This window comes from Mus caroli, unplaced genomic scaffold, assembly GCF_978045245.1.
Source record: "Mus caroli unplaced genomic scaffold, Mus_caroli_1 scaffold_5, whole genome shotgun sequence".
Classification (NCBI taxonomy): domain Eukaryota; kingdom Metazoa; phylum Chordata; class Mammalia; order Rodentia; family Muridae; genus Mus; species Mus caroli.
The window spans coordinates 128098073-128122540 of NW_028227260.1; the positions used below are offsets into that span (position 1 = coordinate 128098073).

At 46.4% G+C, this 24468-nt stretch overlaps 1 protein-coding gene across 3 annotated transcripts in view; it reads left to right on the forward strand.

Moving 5' to 3' along the window:
* Positions 1-24468, forward strand: part of Bcorl1 (BCL6 corepressor like 1) — a 64966-nt gene that overhangs the window by 36388 nt on the left and 4110 nt on the right. For all 3 annotated transcript variants that reach the window (XM_021153041.2, XM_029473519.2, XM_029473520.1), the window contains 7 exons: positions 627-1013; positions 5558-5781; positions 10719-10940; positions 13399-13565; positions 14691-14836; positions 22359-22436; positions 23555-23705. In XM_021153041.2, the coding sequence (XP_021008700.1) occupies positions 627-1013; positions 5558-5781; positions 10719-10940; positions 13399-13565; positions 14691-14836; positions 22359-22436; positions 23555-23705 (1375 nt within the window). The remainder of the gene's footprint in view (positions 1-626; positions 1014-5557; positions 5782-10718; positions 10941-13398; positions 13566-14690; positions 14837-22358; positions 22437-23554; positions 23706-24468) is intronic.

Genomic DNA, 24468 nt, shown 5'->3' on the forward strand with positions numbered 1-24468 from the left:
AGACTAGAGAGAAAAGTCCACCCTTGAACTTCTGCAACTATGTAGGAGGTAGGATTAGTTTAATGGAAGAGGGCCTACTGTACTCCACTGGGACATGCCTGAATCAGATTGTGGCATAGGAAAGGGACTCCTTGCCTCTCCTCTCTGTCAGAGACACTCTTCTTTTGTGACAATTCTGCTTGGCCAAGGTAGCTCTCTTGGCCATATTGGTGAAACCACAGGGTTACTAGGACGGAAGTTGTCACCCCAGGCTTCCTTACTCATTTGCTTCCATTTGCCAACCAGCAGAGGACTGTAGCTCTCTCCTGCCCTTTATGCAGTGCTTGGCTTCTGATCATCACTGAGAGTTTGTGAGTGGAATTCAAGTTAACACTGCACTAGGAATGAGTGAGGATGGTTCCTAGTACTTCATGGTATTTTGGACTCTATAAAGTACGTACTTAAGAGTGAAAGACTTCATTTGAGCTCCCAGAACAGTCCTTCAAGAGAAGTGTACCCCTAATAACTGACAGAGCTTGATCTTGAACTCAGTTCTACAAATTTCTACTCCAGGAAAGTTGTATCAATACCATACATAATCCCTTGAAGAAGTACCTGAATGTCTTCTGTACATATGTCATCCATAGGTAGCATCTGTAGCTCCTTTGCTGGTATGGCAGACAGTGACATGGGAAGCCAGGAGGTTTTCCCTACAGAGGAAGAGGAGGAGGTCGCTCCCACCCCAGCTAAGAGGAGAAAAGTCAGAAAAACCCAAAGGGATACCCAGTATCGCAGCCATCATGCCCAGGACAAAACCCTGCTGAGCCAAGGCCGCAGGCATCTGTGGCGAGCCCGAGAGATGCCCTGGAGGACAGAGGCTGCCCGGCAAATGTGGGACACCAATGAAGAGGAAGAAGATGATGAGGAAGAGGGCCTCGTGAAGAGAAAGAAACGGAGACGGCAGAAGAGCCGAAAATACCAGACCGGGGAGTACCTGATTGAACAAGAAGAGCAGAGGCGGAAAGGGAGAGCAGGTAAGGCTAACTGTAGGCTGCTGTTCCTGTTGTGACGTCAGCTGGAGCCTTAGGGCTGACAGGAACCTGATACTATAGTCTTCACAAGTGGGATACACAGATCCATCTTGAGTATGTGCCTTTGAATCTAGAATGAATGAACTCAAACTAGTCTACAAACTAGCCTTTTAAAAATGTATATCTGAACCTGTGGTCCAAGCCACTGGGATATTCTTGGCTTGGGCCACTGTCATATTAGGGAGTTAGAATTGGCTTGACAGAGTCAAGTTTTTGGAGACTATAGGTTCTTTTTTTTTTCTGTGATATTCAGTTTAAAAGTAAGACAAGCCAGGTGTGGTATATACGTCTGCCATCCAAGCAGTCAGGAAGTTGAGGTAAGAGGACAGTGAGTTTGAGGACAGCCTGAGTTACATAGTGAGACCCTGTCTCAAAACAAAGAGGGAGGGCATTGGCTGCCACACCTGGCATGCTTCTGCTCACAAACAAAAATGAAATGTAGTAATTCTAAAGGCAATGGAAAACGTGAAATATGTAAAACTCTGCTTTCTCAGGTAAAGTCACAAGGGGGTTTTTTAGAGTTAAAGTTTTGAGGTGACATAGGTGGCCCTGAGCTGTGAAAGCAGGCAGTTCAAAAAGAAAACTTTCTATGGCCATGGCTCATGCTTAAATACCATCATGGAAGGATAGACAGTCATAAAAAGCTTGTTCATACTGGGGTACTTCATTAACTGCCGCTCAGGACTGTTCCCATAGTGGCTTTCTAATTGAGCAAAAAATCCCATCTCTGGATTCCATAGCAACACATTTGTCTCTTCTTATTCTCTGTCCTCTCCCCTTGAAATAACAATCGATTGTCTCTTACAGTGTATTCACTTTTAGCTGGTGATAAATATGTATAGTCCCCTTATTATCTAAAACAAACCAAGCTCCCATTCTGTAGCCGTAGATCCTGGGTATGCTATAATGCCGAGAAGGCTTAACCTCGTTTCTGACTCTGTTGGAGTGGAGATGTATATGATACCTTGTCCCCCACGCTCAAGAGTAATTGAGCTCATTTTCATCAACTGTCTGAACAAGTGGGGCAATTTTGCCCTTCTTTTGCCGGAACAGTAATGGATTGGTCATGAATGAATTGTCAAACCATTGGCCTCAGCCTCTTGTTAGGACGCCCAGCAGTGTGTGTATTACTCAGTCCTCTCTAATGAAGGCTGCTTGCCTAGCTTGGGAGCCTCTCCTGGAGCTATCAGCTCTTTCTTTCTTCTTCTTTTTTTAAAATCTATTTTCCTTTCCTTTTCTTTCTTTCCTTCTTTCCTTTCTTTCTCTTTTTCTTTTTGAAATATCTTTTTTTCCCTTTGAGATGGGGGTCTCTCTACTATAAAGCTCTGGCTATCCTGAAAATAACTCTGTAGACCAGGCTGGCCTCAAACTGGCAGTGATCCACCTGCCTCTGCCTCTCAAGTACTAGGATTAAAGGCACATGATACTCACCACTCCCAGCTTGGGTTATTAGCTCTGTCAGTCAGAAAGACCTCTTTGGAGTTGCCTGGTCCTATTTGCTAGCTAGTCCATAACATTGAGATAGATGTTGCTACAGCATGCATGATAGGGGCTTAGCTAGCCGTTGCTAGACCATCTGCCGTAGCATACTGAATACCAGTGATCAAGGTATCTTGCTTGTTTAAGGGCAGCCCAAACTATTGAGAAGTAGGTCATTCTCCTCCTCGGAGTATTTTTGGGAGCTATGCATTGAAGCCACTGGTGTTAGCAAATCTTTTCATGCAGAGATTTTTTTTAATATATATATATATATATATATTTAAACAGGGTTTCTCTGTATAGCCCTGGCTGTCCTGGAACTCACTTTGTACACCAGGCTGGCCTCGAATTCAGAAATCTGCCTGCCTCTGTCTCCCAAGTGCTGGGATTAAAGGCGTGCGCCACCATCGCCCGGCTAAAATATATTTTTATTGATTTTTTTATGTTTATGGGTGCTTTTCCTGTATGTATGTCTGTGCACCACATGCAGGCAATTACTGAGGAGGCTAGAATAGGGTACCAGAACCTCCAGACTGCAATACAGATCATTGTGAATCACTGTGTGAGTGCTGGGAATCAAACCTGTGTCCTCATGAAGAGCATCTAGTGCTCCTAACCACTGAGGCATCTCTCTAACCCCGGGGCGGGGGGTGAGTTTTAACAAGCACGTCCCTCCTCAGAAAGCTCAAGTCTCCCTTACCTACACTATTTGGCTTTCAGGCCGGGGTCAGAGAAGTAGGAAATGGACAAGCCAGGTAGATCACCCTCCTCTCTAACTCTCACGGCCTCTCCTTTCATCTTGTGCTTGGCCCACTTCCTTCTCATTCTATGAAAGAGGTAGAAACAGCTCTTTCCATGTGCCTACCTGTTCCCTTCACACTCTGTGCTTTTGTAGGCTAGCATAAAGCTCTGGTTCTTCTGCAACTGAGTACACTCCAGAGTTTGCCCTGCCCTTGGTTACATGGAGTAGATGCCTGTTTATTTCCTTCTTTATTGAACTCTGTGATGTGGTTTCCCGTGCTTCCCACAGTTTTCACAAGGCACAGTTCTGTTTCTTCCCCTTGCTTTAACCCTCTTGTTGGGTCAGAAGCCCTGGATTAAGGCTGAGTATGGTGGGTGTATGCCTTTAATTATAGCACTCAAGAAGTACAAGTAGGTGAATCTTTGAGTTCTAGACTAACCTGGTCTACATAGTGAGTTTCAGGTCATCCAGGACCATATACTGAGACCATGTCTATAAAACAAGCCAGGAGGTGGTGGCGCATGCCTTTAACCCTAGGACATGGGAGGCAGAGGCAGGCAGACCTCTTGAGTTCCATGTCAGCCTGCTCTGCAGAGTGAGTTCCAAGACTGACAGGGCTACACAGAGAAACCCTGTCTCTAAAAAGAAAATAAAAGGAGCAGTGCAGAATCCCTAGCACTCGGGGTGCAGAGGCAGGTGGTTCTCCAGGCAGCCAGGGTTTTACAGAGAGACTCTGTCTCAGAACAAAAGGGAACAGGGATACCTGCTGGGCAAGTGACAATTGGGTTTGTCCAATGAGTGTCACTGGGTCTATCAACCACACACTAGTCCAGGTTGAATGCACACAGTAGTTGCCTAACACAAAACATACTCCATGTTTTTTTAATGGGCTTTTTTGTTTTGTTTTCATATTTTTTTGCCATGCTGATTCATTTTTGTTTTTCATGTTTGTGTTTTAGGTTTTTGGAGAGAGGGAAAACATTTTAAAAAGACTAAAAATGGGGTAAAAAGACCTGAGTTTGAATGTTCTTGCTGGAAGTGTCAGAGACCATGTAGCACAGCATTTCTTGGCCGTATTGTGAGGACCCACTAATACACTAGGTGGAAGAAGGATAGTATGATGATAGCTAGGGCTTCTTTCCTAAATCCATAAGCTATAGCCGGTTGTGCAATTTCCTTTTATTGTTGTTATTGTTTTGAGACAAGTTCTGTCTGCATAGTCCTTGCAGTCCTGGAACCCACTACATAGACCAGGCCGTCTTCCTACTCAGAGATTCATCTGCTTTTGCCTCCCAAATGCTGAGATTCAAGGCTTGTGCCACCTCCCACCCCAGCCAATTCACTGGTCTTGACTAGAGACTCCTACATCTGCATCTGCCTTTGGCAGTTTTACAGATGAGAGTCCATTTCAAGTTTGGGGTGGCAGTGAGTTGAGAACTCTGGGATCCCAATCTCTTCATTTCACACATGGTAGAAACTGAAGTTGCAGAGCTTGCACTGAAGTCATATAATAAATAGTGCAGCCAAAAATAAGAGAGACCCTCCCTCAATACAAGGTGGAGGGAGGGGTCTGACACCTGATGTTGGCCTCTGTAACTGCTCATTACAGCACCTACAAATACATACAGACATAGCCACACACACAAGCCATGCATCTCCATTGCCAATAGATACAAGTGAATGGTTTATGTCACCTACACAAGAGGTTTAAGGCAGACCCTATGGGGTGAGGCTCTTGCTAGTGGAGTTTGCAGTAGACCTTTTTGAAATTACAATTTTAGACACATGTTGTTGCCCTGTGATACCAATTACCTGATTTCCAATCAGGGAAGGCAGTATCTTTCTGCTATTACACACAAGTAGGCCTATACTGCGCTGGGGAGTGTCTGTTGCATTTACCTTGGTATCTTCAGACAGGGACTGACAGGCAGTTGGAGGTGAGGAGAACTAAGCTCGTAAAGTTAGCCCTCCACTTTGTACTTGAACCCCACTGTACTTGATTGATACTTCAGCAAAACTGCCAAGTTGCTTTTGATTTTGGAGAGGGAGGGGGTAGAGAAAGGCTGAAAAGAGATTCTGGTTTGCTCTTAGCTATGGGGAGATCCTTTCAAAATGACCCGCATTTTGGGGGCCAGTTAGATGGGCTGCCCCCTGCTGGCAGGTCTGGGAAGCGCCTCCTGCGGATAGATGGGGAATTTGCATGGTGAAGCACTAAAGGATGGTGTTCCATTTCTGTGACAGTCGTTCTTTCCTGTTTCTTGTTCAGATTCAAAGGCCCGTAAGCAGAAGACTTCCTCCCAAAGTTCAGAGCACTGCCTCCGGAACAGGAACCTTCTCTTGTCCAGCAAAGCCCAGGGGATCTCAGACTCACCAAACGGTTTCCTTTCAAGTAACCTGGAGGAGCCAGCCTGCCTTGAAAATCCAGAAAAGCCATCAGGAAAACGAAAGTGCAAGACCAAGCACATGGCAAACGTCTCAGAAGAGTCAAGGGTATGTAGCCACCAAAGGGACCAATATGAGGACCGTGGGCTAGAGAGGCCGACTTTCTGGCAGGTCTGTCTAGCTGTAATTCTCTCCCAGAGGGCAAAGGAAACATGTAGATGAGGGAGGGGGCCACTGAGCTGTATGAAAGTATTCTAAAAGTATTCTAGAAGTGCGGGACACATTCGAACAGTGGAAACTGAAGTTATAGTTAATTATAGGGTTTGACCCCTAATTTCTTTTCCCTAACAATCCTTGTACCTCATTTGAGGTTTTTTGTTTGTTTGTTTGTTTGTTTGTTTGTTTGTTTTTTAATATGGCAGGGTATTAACCTGAACAGATTGTTAACATCCAGTCAAGAAGCTCCTGTCTGAGCTTTCTGAGACAACTAAGGTAGAGTGTAACTTGTTGAAGCCAGGATTTTGTTACCTAGACCAAGGTTTAAGGGTCCAGGTTAGCTGCTGTCTCCACCCTGTCCCCTGTTCCTTTGCCTCTGGAGGAAGCCTAGCAGCGAATGAATTGGGTACTTAACAAGTAGCCAGGCAAGCATTCTTTGAACCCTTTTCAGAATTACCAGTTCATTTGCTTCTGAGGTTCATAACACTTGTAGCGCTGTCAGATTCTACAATGTACCACTAAAGAAGAATGGCATAGTCCTTGGAAGGAAGCGAGTTGCAGGTCCAGCGTGTACCTGTGATAGGTATCTGCCATTGACAACAGAAAATCAAATGACCATGTTGGGCTGGTTTGGTTAGTTACAGCTCTTATTCTTCTGTCTGGCTTTCAAGTAGGAATTCCCAAATGGTACCAGCGAGGGATGGATGCTTGTCTTTGCCCACCTCTTCCTCCCCTGTGAATCCTTGTTGCAGCTTAGACAAGACACTCAAGTCTATTTGCTCATCTTTAAATGGAGCTGATGCTCCCTGCCCCTTCTGTCTCACAGAGGTACTTGGGGGGAACAAAAGCAATGTCTGTGACAGGCTTTGATAACGGAAAGTGTTCTCTGAGGGTCAGTATGCATCCTTGCACTTCAGGCGGAGAGAGGAATGAGAGAACTAGAGGGAAAGCCAGACCAACTGTGATCTGGCATGCCAGGGAATCCATTATCCCAAACCCATAGACTACAGGACTGATAGGAGCCACTGGGAGAGTACAGACACGTGCTTGGCTCTGGCCGTCTCGTTCTTCTTGTCACTTTTTATTTATTTAATGTATGTGTTTATATTGTGTGTAGAGGTGAGAGGACAAGCTCAGGTGTAGGTCCCTTGTTTGAGACAGTCTCTCTGTTTTTCTGCTGCATGCACTGGGTAAGCAGGAATGGATTTTTTTCTGTCTCCACCTCCCATCTTCCCATAGAGTACTGGGATTATAGGCACTTGTATCACAAGTCCAGCTTTTATATGGGTTCTTGGGACTCAAACTCATATCCTCATGCTTATATGGCAAAGTTGCTTTTACCCCAGCTCTCCTGTTGGTGCTCTTAATTCCCAAGTACTTCTTAGAGGTAGGCACTTATATTCCAGTCATTTTACAGTAAAGACTTATGAGAGGTGACTCAGTGGTCCTCCTTGCCAGAATAAGGACATGAAACAAATCTGTCTGCCACAGGAAGAGGCCTAGGTTGTCAGTGTGTCTTGCAGTCTCTGAATAACTGCTTTCTGCCCATTTCTGGGCATCCCTAGGAAGTAGGTTAGTAGGCAGAAAACACTGCCACCTTTAAACAGTTCTGAGACAGGTAGAGGTCCCAGGGTCCTGCCCTCCTTCCCATCTTCCCTGGCCCCATCCCACACAAAGGGCTCAGCAGCACACTCATGCTTCTGTGTGCTTGCTCTGGCTGGCACCGTGTCTGCTAAAATGTTCTCCTGGAGAGGGTTTTGTCTCTCCCTGAGGCCTCCCTTCCCCCTCCTGCCTTTCTTTCTCTCCCAGTCACCACACCTGCTCCAGTTGCCCCCATGGCACGGGGCTTTGTAGTAGGAAGCAAGGCAGGGGGAGGATGGGGGATGCTCCTGCAACACTAAAGCGCAGCATTGGACAAGAGCCTCTTCCCACAGGGGCTCAGAGCCAGGAGGAAGAGGAGGGGGGGAGGGGTCCCCTTACATGGTCTCACCCCTCCCCCTCTTGGGCAGCCTTCTTGCCTGCTCTGGCAGCCTGGCTTTCAGAAAGGAACTTACTGGAGCTGGCTTAGCGTCACAAAACCTGAGTCCATTTCCCCATGGTTTCCAGTCTCCATCTTCCTAGCAACAAAGCGGTATCATATAGTTAGTGTTTTCTTGCTAGGGATTGTACCTCCACCGTTCTGCCATGGAAACTGATCAAGACTTGTTGAAACTTACCAGAGGGCACAGATTCCCTGGCCCTGTATCTTTCATCTCTTAGTGCTCCTTTCTTGACTTTATGTAACTTTCTAGGTAACTTTTTTTGACTACCCAGGCTTTGTACACGGATAGCTTGAATCAAGCCAACACATAATTGTAATGCACCCAGCTCTGACTTCAGTGCCGTAAGCAACAACTGAGAAGGTGACAGTGTGACCAGTGCCCCTAAGGAACTAGCGAGAGCTACGTGTAGAGGGTAAAGAAGGCTTGCATGATCCTGGAGCTGAAGGCCAGCTTAAGCAAAGTAGTAAGACAGAATCCTAATGGAAATTAAGAAATAAAAAAACTTCCCAAGGGTTTCAAGACTCACCTACCTATGGAAAACAGCAAGAAAATAAGAAGTGAGGTGTCAGAGGATAAACTCTTGAGTTGGACTTGCAGAAAGGGCAGTGGGGCCAGAGGGCAGAAAAGCAGAGAGGACAGGATTGAACTGAGCTTCCGATGCTCGGGGGGGGGGGGGGGGGGCTTTGAGTAAATGCTCGTGTTTTTAGCATAAACAGCCACTCTAAAATCTAGCGGTTCCGTATAAGCAGAAACATATAGCCATGTATCATCTTGTAGTTTCTGGAGCTCAGGGTTTCAGGAACAGCTTAGCTGAACCCAGTGTGGGGTTTTTGTGTGACGTCACAGTCCAGGTGTGTTTCTGGTGTATGTAGACATGGCTGGCAAAATGATGCTGACCATTGGGAGGAGGCCTCTATTCCCTTCCTCGTGGATCCTCTCAAAGGTCTTTTCTCACAGAAAATAATTTGAGAGAGAACCAAAAAGGAGCCATAGTGTCTTTTGGAACCTGGCTTTGGAAGTGACACCCCATTCCTTTTGTAGTCTTACCTGGGTGAACCTTATCCCAGTGTGGGAAGGGAGCTACACAGAGCTGGACCCTCAGGGGTAGAATCATCAGGGTTCATTGTGGTGGCCACCCCGTTACTCTTCTATCTGCTTTCTAGTGGATTCATGTCTCTCATCCATGCAGGGTCTAAAACCCTGCTAACATCCCTCAGGTGTCCTTCAGTTCGTAGCTTTGACTTGGAGCCAGGTGCAGCTAAGGCTGCTCCCATCTTGGAATCCAGTTGCTACAACACAGTTATTCCTCACCTAGAACCTGAGTTTGAGATATAAGTGACCTGTGCCCCTACAGACCAGACCGAGGGAGGCACAGTAGAGCAAGCACAGGAAACTACTATGTACCTTCAACTCAAAATGGGGTAGAGGGAAGCACCTCTGTGTGACTTCTGCGGACAGACCTCTCAGAACATTTGGAGTCCACAGCCTTTGTAGTACTTCATTATTTCAGAAGGGAAAAATGAATGCTCAGAGGAGTTAGGCATTAATTAAGGGTTTTTAAAAATATTTATTTATTTATTTATTTTATATGTACATGAGTACACCATTGCTGTCTTCAGACACACCTGAAGAGGGCATCAGATCCCTTTACAGATGGTTGCGATCCACCATGGGGTTGCTGGGAATTGAACTCAGGACTTCTGGAAGGGCAGTCGGTGATCTTAACCACTGAGCCATCTCTCCAGCCCTACTTTAGGGGTTTTAACTAGTGGATGGCAGAGGCAAACTTCAAGCCCAGCCCTGTCTGGTTCCAGGGCCTTACAGTCCACTGCCCAGGATGGGCCTGAATATAATCTTAGGCCATGGTATGAAAAAAGCTGAGGCAAGCTTATGAGGTTGGATATGGGGGTAGGTTTATATAAGAGTGAAGGGATTGAGAATTGTGACTGGTCAGACTGCTGCCTCTGTGTGTCTCTTTGTTCTCATTACCTATAGACACAGCTTGTCCAAAATGTCAACAAGTGGACGTTGAGGCCAGGTAGAAAAGGCATACCAAGTGCTTGAGAGAAGCTGGGCTGTCTCTTCCTAATTTTCAATCCTCACGTCTTGCCATGGTTTATGGGGCTGAGGATCTGATATTTCTAACATGTTGTCGTAGTCAGGGTTTCTGTTCCTGCACAAACATCATGACCAAGAAGCAGGTTGGGGAGGAAAGGGTTTATTCAGCTTACACTTCCATGCTGCTGTTCATCAGCAAGGAAGTCAGGACTGGAACTCAAGCAGGTCAGGAAGCAGGAGCTGATGCAGAGGCCATGGAGGGATGTTCTTTACTGGCTTGCCTCCCCTGGCTTGCTCAGCCTGCTCTTTTATAGAACCCAAGACTACCAGCCCAGAGATGGTCCCACCCACAAGGGGCCTTTCCCCCTTGATCACTAATTGAGAAAATGCCTTACAGTTGGATCTCATGGAGGCATTTCCCCAACTGAAGCTCCTTTCTCTGTGATAACTCCAGCTGTGTCAAGTTGACACAAAACTAGCCAGTACACATGTATCCACCCATGGAAATGCAGGAGCTTTCCTTAATTTGAAAATAAGCTCACATGACTAGTGACTAACCTAGCCTCCAGTCTCCCAAGCTGACAGTAGACTGGGCCACTTGGCATAGTCTCAATAAAGGAAAACATGAGTGCTGGATGTAACGAGGTGGCTTTCTCAGCCAAATGGCATGGCCATGATGAATTGAATATGTTGCCTGGCCTGACCCATGACTTCATTTCTGTTTTCCAGAGCAAAGGTCGTTGGAGCCAGCAGAAGACACGATCTTCTAAATCTCCCACTCCTGTGAAGCCTACAGAACCATGTACACCCTCGAAGTACCGAAGTGCTAGCCCTGAAGAGGCCTCAGAGTCACCCACTGCCCGACAGATTCCCCCAGAGGCACGGAGACTTATAGTGAATAAAAATGCCGGGGAGACCCTCCTGCAGCGAGCAGCTCGCTTGGGTTATAAGGTGAGTAAGCACTCCCTGAGCAGGCGATGACAGGATGACGTTGGGACCTTAGGGAGCAGCTATACCATTGGTTCCTCTGTGTTGGATGGTCTCCCTCTACTCTGCACATGGCCTCTGAGGATGCTCCTTATGTGTGCTCCTCTTTAAAATGTCAGTTCAGGAGAAATGCATTTGAAAAGGTAGTACAATATCGTCCACTGCATCCCTAGGCTATGAAGGGGATTTGGAATTTTCACTTTGTCTTAGGTTAACAGAGGGGAAGTAGTGGCTTCCCCAGCGACGGACGCACGGTGATGATTACTCGTTACACATTATCTATCTCCTGTAGTTTCTCCTCCTTTGGGCTTTCAGGTAGAAGGGTTAAGAGCCTCTTCAATAATCCTGGGCTAACCCACCCATACTACAGACTTTCTTAAACATGGGAATGAGAACAAACAAGGCAGGCTTCCTTCCTTCCTTCTTTCCTTCTTTCCTTCTCTCCTTCCTTCCTTCCTTCCTTCCTTCCTTCCTTCCTTCCATCCTTGCTTCTCCCCTTCCATCCTTGCTTCTTTCCTTCCTTCCTTCCTTCCTTCCTTCCTTCCTTCCTTCCTTCCTTCCCTTTTGGTTTTGTTTAGTTTTACAAGACAGGGTTTCTCTGTGTAACAGTCCTGGCTGTCCTGAAGCTTACTCTGTAGACCAGGCTGGCCTTGAACTCAGAGATCTCCCCCCACCTCTGCCTCCTGAGTGCTGGAATTAAAGGTGTGTGCCACCATGCCTGGCAAAAGGCAGCATTCCTTGAGCACTTATTTTATCATGTTAAGGCCTTTGATTATAGTAAGTCTGTTGATGTAGGTCTTATTCCTACAGTTAGCAGTATGAAATGATTTGGCAAGATGTATGTGGTAGATTACCCAGGTTATAATCCCAAGACCTGGGAAGTAGAGATAGGCAAATCAGCAATTGAAGGCCAGCCTCGGCTACATAGCGAATTCAAAGCCAGCCTGGGCTACCAACAAAAGAAAATAAAATGTGTCCAATATCAGTTATGACAGTACTTTTGTCTGAGTTCAAACATCCTGTGCCTCCCATGTGAGATGTATCCGAGGCTGTATGTTGGTGCACGTTTTTATCCTTGTCTGCTCTCGGTTGAAACACATACCTTTGGCTATGTATCTCTGCCCCACTGTGTGATGGTTTCCTTGGGATTTGCTTGTGGATGCGGACTTACCCACATTGCAGAGTTTACCTTCTCTATTAGGCTTTCTGTACCTGTAAGGGTCCACTCTGGTCTGTGCAACTTGCACGGTGTCTCCATCAAGCTACCAATGTACCTTTCTTGAGTATTTAGTATGGATGTCTGCATGGCTCTCAGGGAGACCTCAGGATGCATTGAAATCCAGTCTCTGCAGAAATAGCAAACAGGAGAAAATTGGGGTAAGACTAGAACAGAGCTGGCCACCCCCAGCTCAGGCACAGAGTAGCTATCTCCAGACATCCTCTCACGCTGTCTCCTGTGCTTCCTGAGAGCACTGACAGCAGAACTAGTGGGTACCATGTTCTAGAAGCTTCACCCAATGGAACTGCCAATCTCCATCCCAGTTTATTCATAGCTTTGTCCCACGGTAGCAGGAATGCTTCAAGTCACTTGAGTTCTCCCTCTGGTCCCACCAACTCAGCTCCAGGAAGGTAGCATTACCCGAGGCTGAATGATAGAAGTGCATTGTGGCTACAGATCTAACTCCATTGCTTTGCCTAGCAGGCATAGAACCCTGGTCTCAATTCCCAGTACTACATCAATTGGGTAGAATGGTATACACCTTTAATCCGAAAGATCTGAGATTCAAGATCATTCTTGGCTACATAGGGAGTATTAAGAGCAGCCTGGCCGGACAGTGGTGGAGCACGCCTTTAATCCCAGCACTTGGGAGGCAGAGGCAGGCAGCTTTCTGAGTTCGAGGCCAGCCTGGTCTACAGAGTGAGTTCCAGGACAGCCAGGACTACACAGAGAAACAATGTCTCAGAGAAAATAAAAAGAGCAGCCTGGGCTACAACAAGACCCTGTCTCGAAGCAAAAAACCAAAGTGAGTTGTGGAGTTGTGCTTGCTGGGGTAAGTGGAATTTATGAGCCTCTGAGGAACAGAGTTCCCGTGTAGAGCTTGTAAAGCTCAGAAAGGTGATTGCTGGGCAGCAGGGGAGCCTCTCTGAGGACCTTACTCCAAAGATCACCACCCAGATGAGTGCTCTTGGCCATAAGAAGTGTCTTCCTCCTGCCAAGGGAACAGCTCAGGGCTGGGGCCCAGCAATGGAGGCTGAGAACTACCTTTGTTCACAGAAGATTTTGAATTGTGTCTTTTGTTTCCTCATATAAAGAACAGGCTGTGAAACTTGTCAGACACTTGTGGAGTGGCAAGTCTAACAGGGAGGATTCAAAAAACTTAAGACTTCTCTTTGCTCACAGAGCTGTCTCCCATCCCTACAGGACGTAGTTCTCTACTGCCTCCAAAAGCACAGTGAGGATGTGAATCACCGTGACAACGCGGGCTACACAGCCTTGCACGAAGCCTGTTCCCGGGGCTGGACTGATATCCTGAACATCCTCTTGCAACATGGGGCTAATGTGAACTGCAGCTCGCAGGATGGCACAAGGCAAGAAGGCTGTTCCTCTGCCAAGTCTCAGACCTCAGTTCAGTCCCTCGCTTCAGAGCTTTACTCAGTCCTGGATATTTGCAGAGTGTCCAGCTGCTGGTGTCAAAAAGGCTTTAACCAGGAAGCCTTTTGAAAGGATGTCTGAAGGGAGCCAGCTTAGGGGCAGGAGCTGATGAGTTCCTCAATGGCCAGTCTGTACGGGACTAAGGAAAGGCTGAGGTTGTCCAGGGTTCACCCTGTCCCATGCCAAGTCAGTCCACTCAACCCTCGTGAATACCATCATCGTCGTTGGCCATTTATCATCTCATGTGGAATCGAGGCCTTAGGTTCCAAGCAGAACACTAATCTAGGGGTCCCAGTCCAGATTGGGTTTTTGTAATTTAGTCTCTGTGAACATACAAAAAAAAATTAACTACCTGAGTCTGTGAGATTGGCTTGGTATATGCAGGCACTTGCCTTCAAGCCTGGCCCTCTTGGCTGCCACATGATGGAAGAAGAAAGCTGATTCCTGCAAGTTGTCTCCTAACTTCTGCACACATATTCATGCACACACACACAATACAGAAATAAGTAAATGCACTACACCATATTAATGTGCACACATATACAAACATAAAACCTTTCCATGTCTCAGAGAAGTCACACCCATCTCCTCTACTGGTAGGGTCCCAGGGGAACTGTAATACCAAGTAGAAGGGGCCAGATCAAAGTGGACAGGGCTCTGCTTGGCTGCTACCTGTGTGGAGCCTCCCTACCTATCCATCCCTGCCCTTGCGCAGTCACCTGGGCCCTTCCTTTTCCACAACCACCCACACCTGCTTTAATTTTAACTTCCACCAGGGACCTGTTCTCCACTGAACTCCTAGTAGATCGACATTGTGCTCTAGATACTGTCCGAAGATGCGGGGGAACACAGAGGAGAGACAGATATGGGAAAGAAAAAGAGGTGCACAGAGACAATATGAATCGTAGGCCAGAGGTGGCTCCCCTGCTCTCTTACCCATGTTACACTGGGGTTACCTCGAGGTTACCATACTATCTTTCTCACTCTTCTTCCCCCTAATATGGCATTGTGAAAGTTCTCCATTAAATCCTGTAGCCCTGACTCTTATTTGACCTCCACAGGCCAGTTCATGATGCTGTGGTCAATGACAACCTAGAAACCATCTGGCTCTTGCTATCCTACGGAGCTGATCCCACACTGGCTACCTACTCGGGTCAGACAGCCATGAAGCTGGCCAGCAGTGATAACATGAAGCGCTTTCTCAGTGGTAAGCATTGACCACAGTTGCAGCCAGAATCCTTAGGGTTTGTTGGCCTTGGACTCCTCAACCGGGGGTGGGGGGGTGGGTGGAGGAGGTCTTCAATAATTCTGTCCTAGACAGTTCCCACAAGGATGTGTTCTGTCTTCACGTATTCCTTCAGTGTCTTGGCAATTTCTAGCTACTTTTAAAAGTCCCTTACTGTGAGTGTCCACATCACTACCTCAGTAAGGCCCTCACCTCCTACAGAGATTCATTTCACCACTAGGTGTCTGGAGCAGACCTCCCAATGGGAGACTGGCTATACTCTTGGCTGGAAGCAGGATATGTTGACCTGTGCTATGAATGGAATGTCAGTGGTAGAGAATGAATAATCCCCATTTTGCTGTTGCTGCAGTCTCTTCTTGATTGTAATTAAAGTGGGACCTCTGGGACCCTTCCTGATGCTTGATTCTTTGTGGCTCTTCTCCCATGGTAACTTTGATACTTCCTATGCATTCCAGTATTCCCCCTTCTCTCCATTCCTGTCTCTTCTCCACCCTCTCTGCCTTCTAGTGAAGTGTCATGTTCAGGTCCACGGCCAGGGCCACAAGTCAGTTCATAGATTTTTCTCTCTAGTATGTAGGACTGTGTGTCAGCAGGTAGGCAGGCTGATCTGAGTTGGACAGCTAGGATGGGAATGAAAGAGAAGACTCTACTTTCAGCATGCTCAGTGTCAGTTCCTTCTGCTGTTATCTCAACTCTTTGTGACATCATGACTTAGTCCTTCGGATTGCCTGAGTGATGGATGCTGCAGTTGGGAGTTGTAGCCGTGACCCTCTTCATAGGCTTCAGTTGTGATACAACAGTCTGTTCCCCTCTTACCCAAACTTTGGCCCATTGGTCACCAACTACACCTGCCAATGATGCAGCACTGGGTTCCCAGGTCAGGCAGGAGTCACACTTGCTTAAGAGAACTTTGCTGCGTAGCTAATAATGTCAGGAGTAAGAGAACCTAAAAGTTCCCATGGGAGGGAAAAGAGGTAGGGATATTGTAGAGGCTGCAGGGAGGCAAGGGGATGACAGATTGCCTAGGAAGGGTTTGACTTGTGCCTGTCCACTCTCCAAACAGTGATCTTAACTAACCTCTGAAGTATAGGCCTCGGGCTTTCCAGCCTTCCTTATCCTCGGGCTAGGGCACTGACCAGAGGCTTCCTTTTTCAATTTCTTCCACCTGACTCTGGGTCCTTGAGCATCTGGTCATCATGAGACGTTAGTCACTTAGGGATTTCTTTCCATCAGTCACTTAGTGTAGGCCAGTAATGACTGGCTATCAATCCTTTCAGCAGAGCCACTCCAAGGGTGCAACATCTGTAGCCTCCTCCCACGCGTGTCCACCTATGTATATTCTGTCTTAGATGTCGGCATGGCTCTGCAGGACAATGGAGCTTCTCTGTCTTTGTTACTTGTGTGATGGGGGTGGGGGGCTGCAATCAGGTAGCACCTCTGCTTACTTTATTGAATATAAGCGTAAGCCTTTCCTCCCGATTCACCTCTCAAACTCCAAAGGACTTTAAATGTTGACACTTTGTTGTTTTTGAAACGGGATCTCTCTGTGTAGTCCTGGCTCTTCTGGAACTTGCTATATAGACCAGACTAGCAGAGATCTATCTGCCTCTGCCTTATAAGTGCTAGGATTAAAGGCATGGGCCACCATACTCTGCCAACACTATTTTTTAATACCTAAAAATTGAGAGATAAGAACTTCTCTTTTTATTTTCTATAAACTCATCCCAATCTCCTAGGTAATTGTTTTAAAAAAATAACACCTTTAACGATAGGTTCTCACTGTGTGACTCTAATCAGAACTTGTTGCTTATATCGGGCAGGCCTCAAACTCAAGAGGTCTGAAGTTTTGTCTTAAGTAACATCCGCTTGCCTCTGTTTCCTGAATGCTGGAATTACAGGTGTGTGCAACTACCCCCAACCAAAAAGATTTTTAAAACATGTATTACATGTTTTATGTAATTCTATTATGATTAATAGAATTAATAAATACATTTATTATTATGTAAAGCTATTCTGGGTTACATAGTGAGTTCCAGACCAGCCTGTCCTTCTTAAGTGAACAAACAGCAAGACACTGCTAAAAAAAAAAAAGGAAACAAAATTCATCTAATATAACAGTATATAACATTTTAACTGACTAATTCTATGACATTAAGTGCATTCATGATGGTGATAATAACCATCACTGGGGGCTCTGATGCCTCAAAACTGAGCAGCGCCTCTCTTCCGTTTCATCTCTGGATGCTACATCACCGGTTCCCCAAGAGTCATAAGGTCAAATGTTTCTGAGGTAGGAAGGTAGGGAAGTGCTCTTCTTATGCTACACCATATATCCAGCTACCTATGCATAGGGGGCTTTTGTTGGTGTTTTTTTCGGAGGTGGAGGTTGTTTCTGGTATTGCTGTTGTTGTTTTAAATTTCAGCTCACCTGTCTGGCTGAGACATTTAAAAGTATCTCATTCATCTTCAAGCACTTGCTTAGCCAGGTGCTGCAGAGATGCATTGTCTGTGTCCTCCCTAGCCCAAGTCTTCCAGTAGAAAATGAGGCAAACCCATGTAGGGTGCTAAGGACTCCATTTTTTGCAAGCGTCAGGATTGGGCTTCATGTCTAGCTTTCCTCATTCTGTGCAAGGCTCCTGCTCTGGAATGGTTGCCTAGAACGGAACTCTTCTAAGAAAGCTATCTTGTGTACATGGAGCATGGAGCTGTGCAAACCCCCAAAAGATCTAGGAAAGCCTTCCCCCATGGGCCATATTGCTAATTTACCTTTGACCCTTTGGGGAAAATAAAAAGAGCAATATCCAATGTTACTGCGAGGGAAAATAGACCCAGTTTTGCCTCCTCTGTGGAAGAGCACAGGAACTGTGCAGTTAGGACTGGGACATTAGAGGGGGGTATAGGGACTTCTTTTCCTTTCACTGGGGAAAGGGTTAGCCAATGACCAATCAAGGGCATTGAAGCACAGAGTTGTGTTTTTCTACAGAGACTTCTATGATATGAAGCCATATTGAAGACAGCTCATTTCCTTTTCTCCTTTCATGTCCCTCAGCTGGTGACTTTGGTTGGGTGGGGTATGCTAGGATGCTGGGATCTAGAGAAACTCTACTAGTGCCAACTCCATACGTGGGAACAAGGTTCTCTCTACTTAAGAATGAGGTACTGAAGGCCGGGTGTTGGTGGCGCACGCCTTTAATCCCACCACTTGGGAGGCAGAAGCAGGCGAATTTCTGAGTTCAAGGCCAGCCTGGTCTACAGAGTGAGTTCCAGGACAGCCAGGGCTACACAGAGAAACCCTGTCTCAAAAAAACAAAACAAAACAAACAAACAAAAGAATGAGGTACTGCTGAGGGGGCTTTCAATCAAAAAGTGTAGGGTAAGATTGATGAAGTAAAATGACTAATTGATTAAATTAAATCACCCCAAGTGATCGGTTCAGTGGCCTTTACTTCATTTACAGTGTTCCAGCCGCTGCTGTCTAGTTCTGAAACATTATCATCATCCTCCATGCAGCCTTGTACAAACTATTTCTTCCTGTCACCTTCTTCTCAGCTCCTTGCAGTTACTAATCTGCACTCCTGTCTCTGTGGCTTTGCCTATTCCAGACATTTCATATACATGGAACCCTACAACCTGGGGCCTCTGAAAGAAGGCTGGCATAATCATGTACTATAGTGGTTTTATGGCCCATCTATATGCTAGCATATTTCAGTACTACACTCATTTTAAAATTCTATCACACTCTCTCCCTCTCCTTCTCTTCCTTCACCCTCTGTCTGTCAGTTTGTATGTGTGACAAATGTCTGAGGACAAGTTGTGGGAATTTTGTTTGTCTTTCCATGTGGGGGCCTGGTATTGAACTTGGATCTTCAGGCTGATGGTAAGCACCTTTACCTATTGAGCCATCTATCTGACCAACATTCTTTTATGACTGACTAATAGTGTGTCCTCTGTGTGTGTGTGTGTATGTGCGCATGCATACGTGCATACACTATTTTTATCTGTTCATTCATGCATAGCCATTTGCGCTGTGTCCATCTTTTAGCTTTTCTACAGTGCAGCTTTGGTCACGTGTGCTCAAATCCTTGTTTTGTCAGTCCTGGTGCATTTGTATGTGGAACAGGAATGTTTACGCTCACAGGAGTTTCTCACACAAAGGATAAAATCTTGGAAGTTTGCTGGGGATGGAGGCAGAATGGAAGAAAATGAAGGCTACTCATTTTGATGGTAGTCCTATCTGAGGAGTATGCATTATCGCTATACCATCAGGTGACTCTGCGCACGTGTTTGTCACTCATGGGCCTGTTCCAACTTTAGCATCTTTGCTCATGCTAGCTAACTAACTTTGGCAGGTTCACCTGTCCACGACAAAGCTTTGCAGGCAGTAGAGAGAATTAGAGGAATGTGCTGGGCTCTGAAGGCAATTCCTAGTGGGAACCACAGGAATGTGGTGAACTTGACCTGCTCCAGTGGAATCCTTGTGTGACTGCGGGTAGGGGGACAGGGGCAGCAGAGTGCATATGTTTTGGCACACTGCTTAAGCAAGCCCTTTGCTGTCTCACTTTATTGTGATTCTCTCCTTTCTCCCTCTTCATCCTCTTCCCTCTTCCCTAGTATGTTTATTAAGCTCTTCTTAGGGACCAGACACCAGAGTTCTGGCAAAGGAGAGACAGTAGTTAACAAAAAGTAGACCCCGTTCCTTCCTTTTGCAGAAAGAAGGGCCTCCTTCCTTTCCTTTCTATGATACAAAGCATAGGACTGGACTCAGAGTAGACTAGACACCTGCCCAACAGATGCTTCTGGAAGGAAGTCCTTGTGTGTACTGAAGAGTGTGGAGGCTGTCAGCAGGGCCTCCAGTTTTATGTGGGCTGTACAGAGATCTAACCTCCACAACTTAAGGTACCTCACTCTGCTGTTACTTTAAAAGCTGTTCCCTGCTGCCTTCTCAGTGGGAGCCTGAGCTCTTCATGTCTTAGAAGATGGCCAAGAAGGGAGTGGCTTTGGAAGGTTACATTAACAGACAGTTCTTGCTGCTGGATTGCTCTAGAAGGGGCACTGGGTGGTGATGGTACCTTCAGTGGAGGAATCAAGCTGTACTCCTTGGGGGGAATAACTCCCAGTGGAATTCTGGGACTGGCTTTGCAGGTGACCACCCTCATCTCCTTGTGTTCTTTGGGTTCTCTTCTTTCCTGTTGCCTAGGTGCTACTTGAGAGCTGGTGGCGATCCCCCGTCGCTCAGCCAGCCTGTTAATTGTACAATTGGGCACACTGGCAACTTCCTAGCCTTGCACTCACAGGCTTCATCAGGAAAGCCTGCTTTGTATCTGGGTGGGGAGAAGAGGTGAACCTGTCCACTGACTGATGCTAGGAAGCAGGGAGGCTGAGGGCAACCTGAGGCCTATCTTTAGAGCTAGCCAATGAAAGGTGGGTTGTAAACGCCTTTCATTGTGGGAGTAGATACATAGAAGAAGTTAGCCACTTGAGACAGCTGTGTGATGGAGTGTTGTCGAGTCACAGTGTTGTACTACAGTCACCACTATCTGCTTTCAGAACTTTTTTATCATTGCAGAGGGAAACCCCAGATCTATTCTTAGTCACTGCCCTTCCCCCCACCCAAAACTGCCATCCATGCTTAGTCTGCTTTCTGTCTTATTGACTTTGCCTAGTCTGGAGATCTCATTGAGATGTGTATATATATATATATATATATATATATATATATATAGAGAGAGAGAGAGAGAGAGAGAGAGAGAGAGAGAGAGCCTTTGTAACTGACTCTTATACTTAGTGGCATCATGTATTTCCAGTATGTGACATATTATCACTCTTTTTTGATTAATTTTCGTATTCGCTTTATATCACAGTATCACCCCTTCCAGTAACCCCTACTCTTTTTTTTTAAGGTTTATTTATTATTATATCTAAGTACACTGTAGCTGTCTTCAGAAGAGGGCATCAGATCGCATTACAGATGGTTGTGAGCCACCATATGGTTGCTGGGATTTGAACTCAGGACCTTTGGAAGAGCAGTCAGTGCTCTTAACCGCTGAGCCATCTCTCCAGCCCCACCCCTACTCTTTTCTTTATATGGCACTTTGTATCTGGCTTCTTTCACCTACCATCCATGTTGTTCCTTTTATGGTTTAGTAATATTCTTCTGTGTGGATATTACCTCATTCTGTCTGTCCATTCATCCCTTGATGGACATTTGGGCTGTTTCTGACTTTTGACCATTGTGAATGGAGCCACGTCAGTTCATGTGTACAGAATTTTGTTTGAACACTTGTCTTCGGTTCTTTTTTAAAAAAGTAATTTATTGTGTGAGTGCATGCATGTTTGTGTGTGCCACCCTTACAGGTCACATCATGCGGGTAGCAGCCACTGGGCACATTTTGGGGTGGTAGTCCTCTCAGAGCACCTTGTTTTCAAGCAGGATCTATTTTTGGTGTGATGTGCTCCAGCCTAGTTGAGCTTTTAGTTGACTCTCCTGTTTCTCCTTCAAGTCTTGCTGGTGGAGTTCTGAGACTATAAATACTTCCTACCATACCCAGCTTTTTCCATGCCTCCAAGGATCAAACTGTTACCAGGCTTGTGCAGCGGGCACTATTACCTGCTGAGCCATTTTCTAGCACTGCCTCTTGAGCTCTTTTGGGTAGAAGCAAAGGGGTTTCTGGTTTGTTTTTTTTTTTTTTTTTGGTTTTGTTTTGTTGAGACAATGTTTCTTCTAGTGGCCCAGGCTGACCTCAAAGTCAGTTTTCTTCCCTTAGCCTTCTGAGTGGTAGGGTGTGTGTGTGCGCGTGTGCGTGTGTGCGTGTGTGTGTGTGTGTGTGTGTGTGTGTGTGTGTGTGTGTGCGCGCGCCACCCTGCTGTTATTTATGTATTTTTTGAGCTATAAATAAACTTAGACTCTTGCATGTGCTAAGCATGCATTCTACCACTGAGCTACCCCCATAGCTACTTACTTACCTTACTTTAAAGAAGCTAGATCATGACTGGACACACATTACTATTGTGCTAGGTGTGGGATTCTGCTTGAAGAGGAATGCCCTGTGCCTTTTGAAGCTGAGGTCCCCAAGCAACAGCCATCAGGCTGATGTGTAAGCGAGAAGAGGCCCAGTGGGGACTGTGGAGGCTGTACATGTGTCACAGTGTCCTCCAGCCAACTGTTGACATAGAGGAATGCAGAGGCAGTGCTGCCAGATCTTCGAATTTTTATCTTTTTTATATATAAAATGTTGAAAATCTATTTTTTAAATTTAAACCCCCATTTTAAAATACTAATACTAGAGGGTAATTTTTCCTTTTATTAAAAACTAGGTCATACATCAGTTAGGGGCTTCTGCTTGCTTGCAATCTGTTGTGTCTCTTTCCTGTCACCCCTGGCCACTCTTGTAGCCTTGCCCACTTCCCCTCCCCCAACCCCATATAGCTAATCCTCAAGAGCTCCTCTGTGTCTGTCTCACACCTACCTCTGTTCTCTCATCAGATCACCTCTCGGATCTTCAGGGCAGGGCAGAGGGCGATCCCCGTGCGTCCTGGGATTTTTACAGCAGTTCTGTGTTGGGTAAGTTCAGAGTGGGAAGAAGCTGGGAGGGCTGGATGCATCTCAGTGTGGTTCAGAGGTAGGAGCCCCGCTGTGGAGGCAGCCTTTCCTCACCTGCTAGTAGCTTTACAGGCCCTTTCAGCCCTTCCCCCTCAGGCTCAATAGTCACCAGTCTGAAGCCTGAGATGCCACAAGGATTTGCATAATGTCATCCTCTCCTGCCTTGTCCCTTTCCCCACCCGGGGTGCTTTGTAAATCCTAAAGTTACCTCAAATCCTAGTGTCAGCCCCTTAGCCTGCAGCTTTCATTGTCCCCCACTCTGTCCCTGTGACATAGCCCTCATTCATTTTTTTTTATTATTATTTTCTTCTGGAAGAGGGGTGGTGGTGGTTTGGTTTGGTTTTCTTGTTTGCTGCTCTGTTTTTTGTTTTGTTTTGTTTTGTTTTGTTTGAGACAGGGTGTCACTCTGTAACTCTGGCTGGCCTGAAACTCACAAACATCCTTCTGCCTGTCTCCCAAGAACAGGGATTAAAGGTGTGGGCCAACAACGTGCTGGGCTTAGCTCTTATTTTTTGAGATTGCTGCTGTCCTGGGCCCTTAACCCTCTGTCACCAGCACTGTGCAGCAGGAAGCTCAGCACACCAGTGTCTGCGATCATCCAGCATTTGCCTCGTGAGCTGGGGGCTGAGGAGTAAGAGCAGAAGGCTGAGCCGCACCCAGAAGATCGATCGGGTGGAGAAGGGAACCTTCTGAGTCTATGGACCTTGGGATCAGGCAGTGAGGTGGATAGAGGAACCTCCAGCCAGAGGACAGGTGGACTAGCCCTTAGCAGCTGCTAGTGTCTTCCGTCTTTTTTTTTTTTTTTTTATCTGAAAGAGCTGAGCTTCTAACCTTCAGGGCAGTTTGCTTTTACCAACCAGACGGTGGAGAAGGATAATGGCCTTCTGGCCACAACTTAGTTCCTTCCAAGACTAGAACTTTTCTGTGCCCTCTCCAGAATTCGAGTCCATAGTCGATCCAGCCAGGGGCCTGTGGCCCTGTATTTATCTCCTAAGTGGTCCCTTCATACTCCTTTATGGAGCCTTTCCTTTCCTTCAGTTTTGTGCTTGTAGCTGATGCCCTGTGTTCTCATCCTACAGAGAAAAAAGACGGGTTTGCCTGTGACCTCCTCCATAATCCTCCGGGGAGTGCCGAGCAAGGAGATGATTCAGAACAGGATGACTTCATGTTCGAACTCTCAGACAAGCCTCTTCTCCCCTGTTACAACCTCCAAGTGTCAGTGTCCCGTGGGTAAGTGTCTGGGAAGTCTATGGAGACTGTGTGACAGTGTCCTGGCAACCTGTAGCCTGCTTAGGGAAGGAGGAGCTCTGCAGAAGGAGGCACAGGCTGTCTGGGGAATGAGTGCTGGAGCAGAAGAAAGACACCCTGTTCCTCCAGTCCAAACTCAAGCTTCACAGACCTCCAGAGCTACACATTAGCTATCAACTTGATGCATTTCCAGGCCCCCAAATCTGAAGAATTTTGTGCACTGTTGTTGTGTGTGGAGGCGATAATCTGGGAAATATCTGGGATGATGAACTATTAGACTCTCTGGAACATTTTTGTGGTTTCTGGGGACAGTTACACAGAATACTTGCAATTGAAATTCTTGGAAAAGCCAAGACATATGGTTGCCATAGCTTTGGATCCACCAGAATTCTTAGCAATGCACAGCACAGGGCTCCCACAGCCTGTAGTCAGTAAGATGATCAGTTCTTCAGGCTCAGATGACTCTGAGAACATGGGGACACCCTTTTTTGGAGACTAGGGTATACCTCACACCGGGTAGTAGACTGAGCCAACTGACTCTTGGCTGAGAGCAGTTTGTCAGCCTTCAAGCCCATGGCTTGAGATTGCTTTTCCAGTGCATCATATGGAAGTGTTAGGCAGATGGATAAAAATGCTACATCAGGGCGCTGGAGAGATGGCTCAGCGACTTAGAACACATGGAAAGGGCCCAGGTTTGATTCCCAGCACCTACATGGTAGCTCAGGACCATATATAACTCCACTTC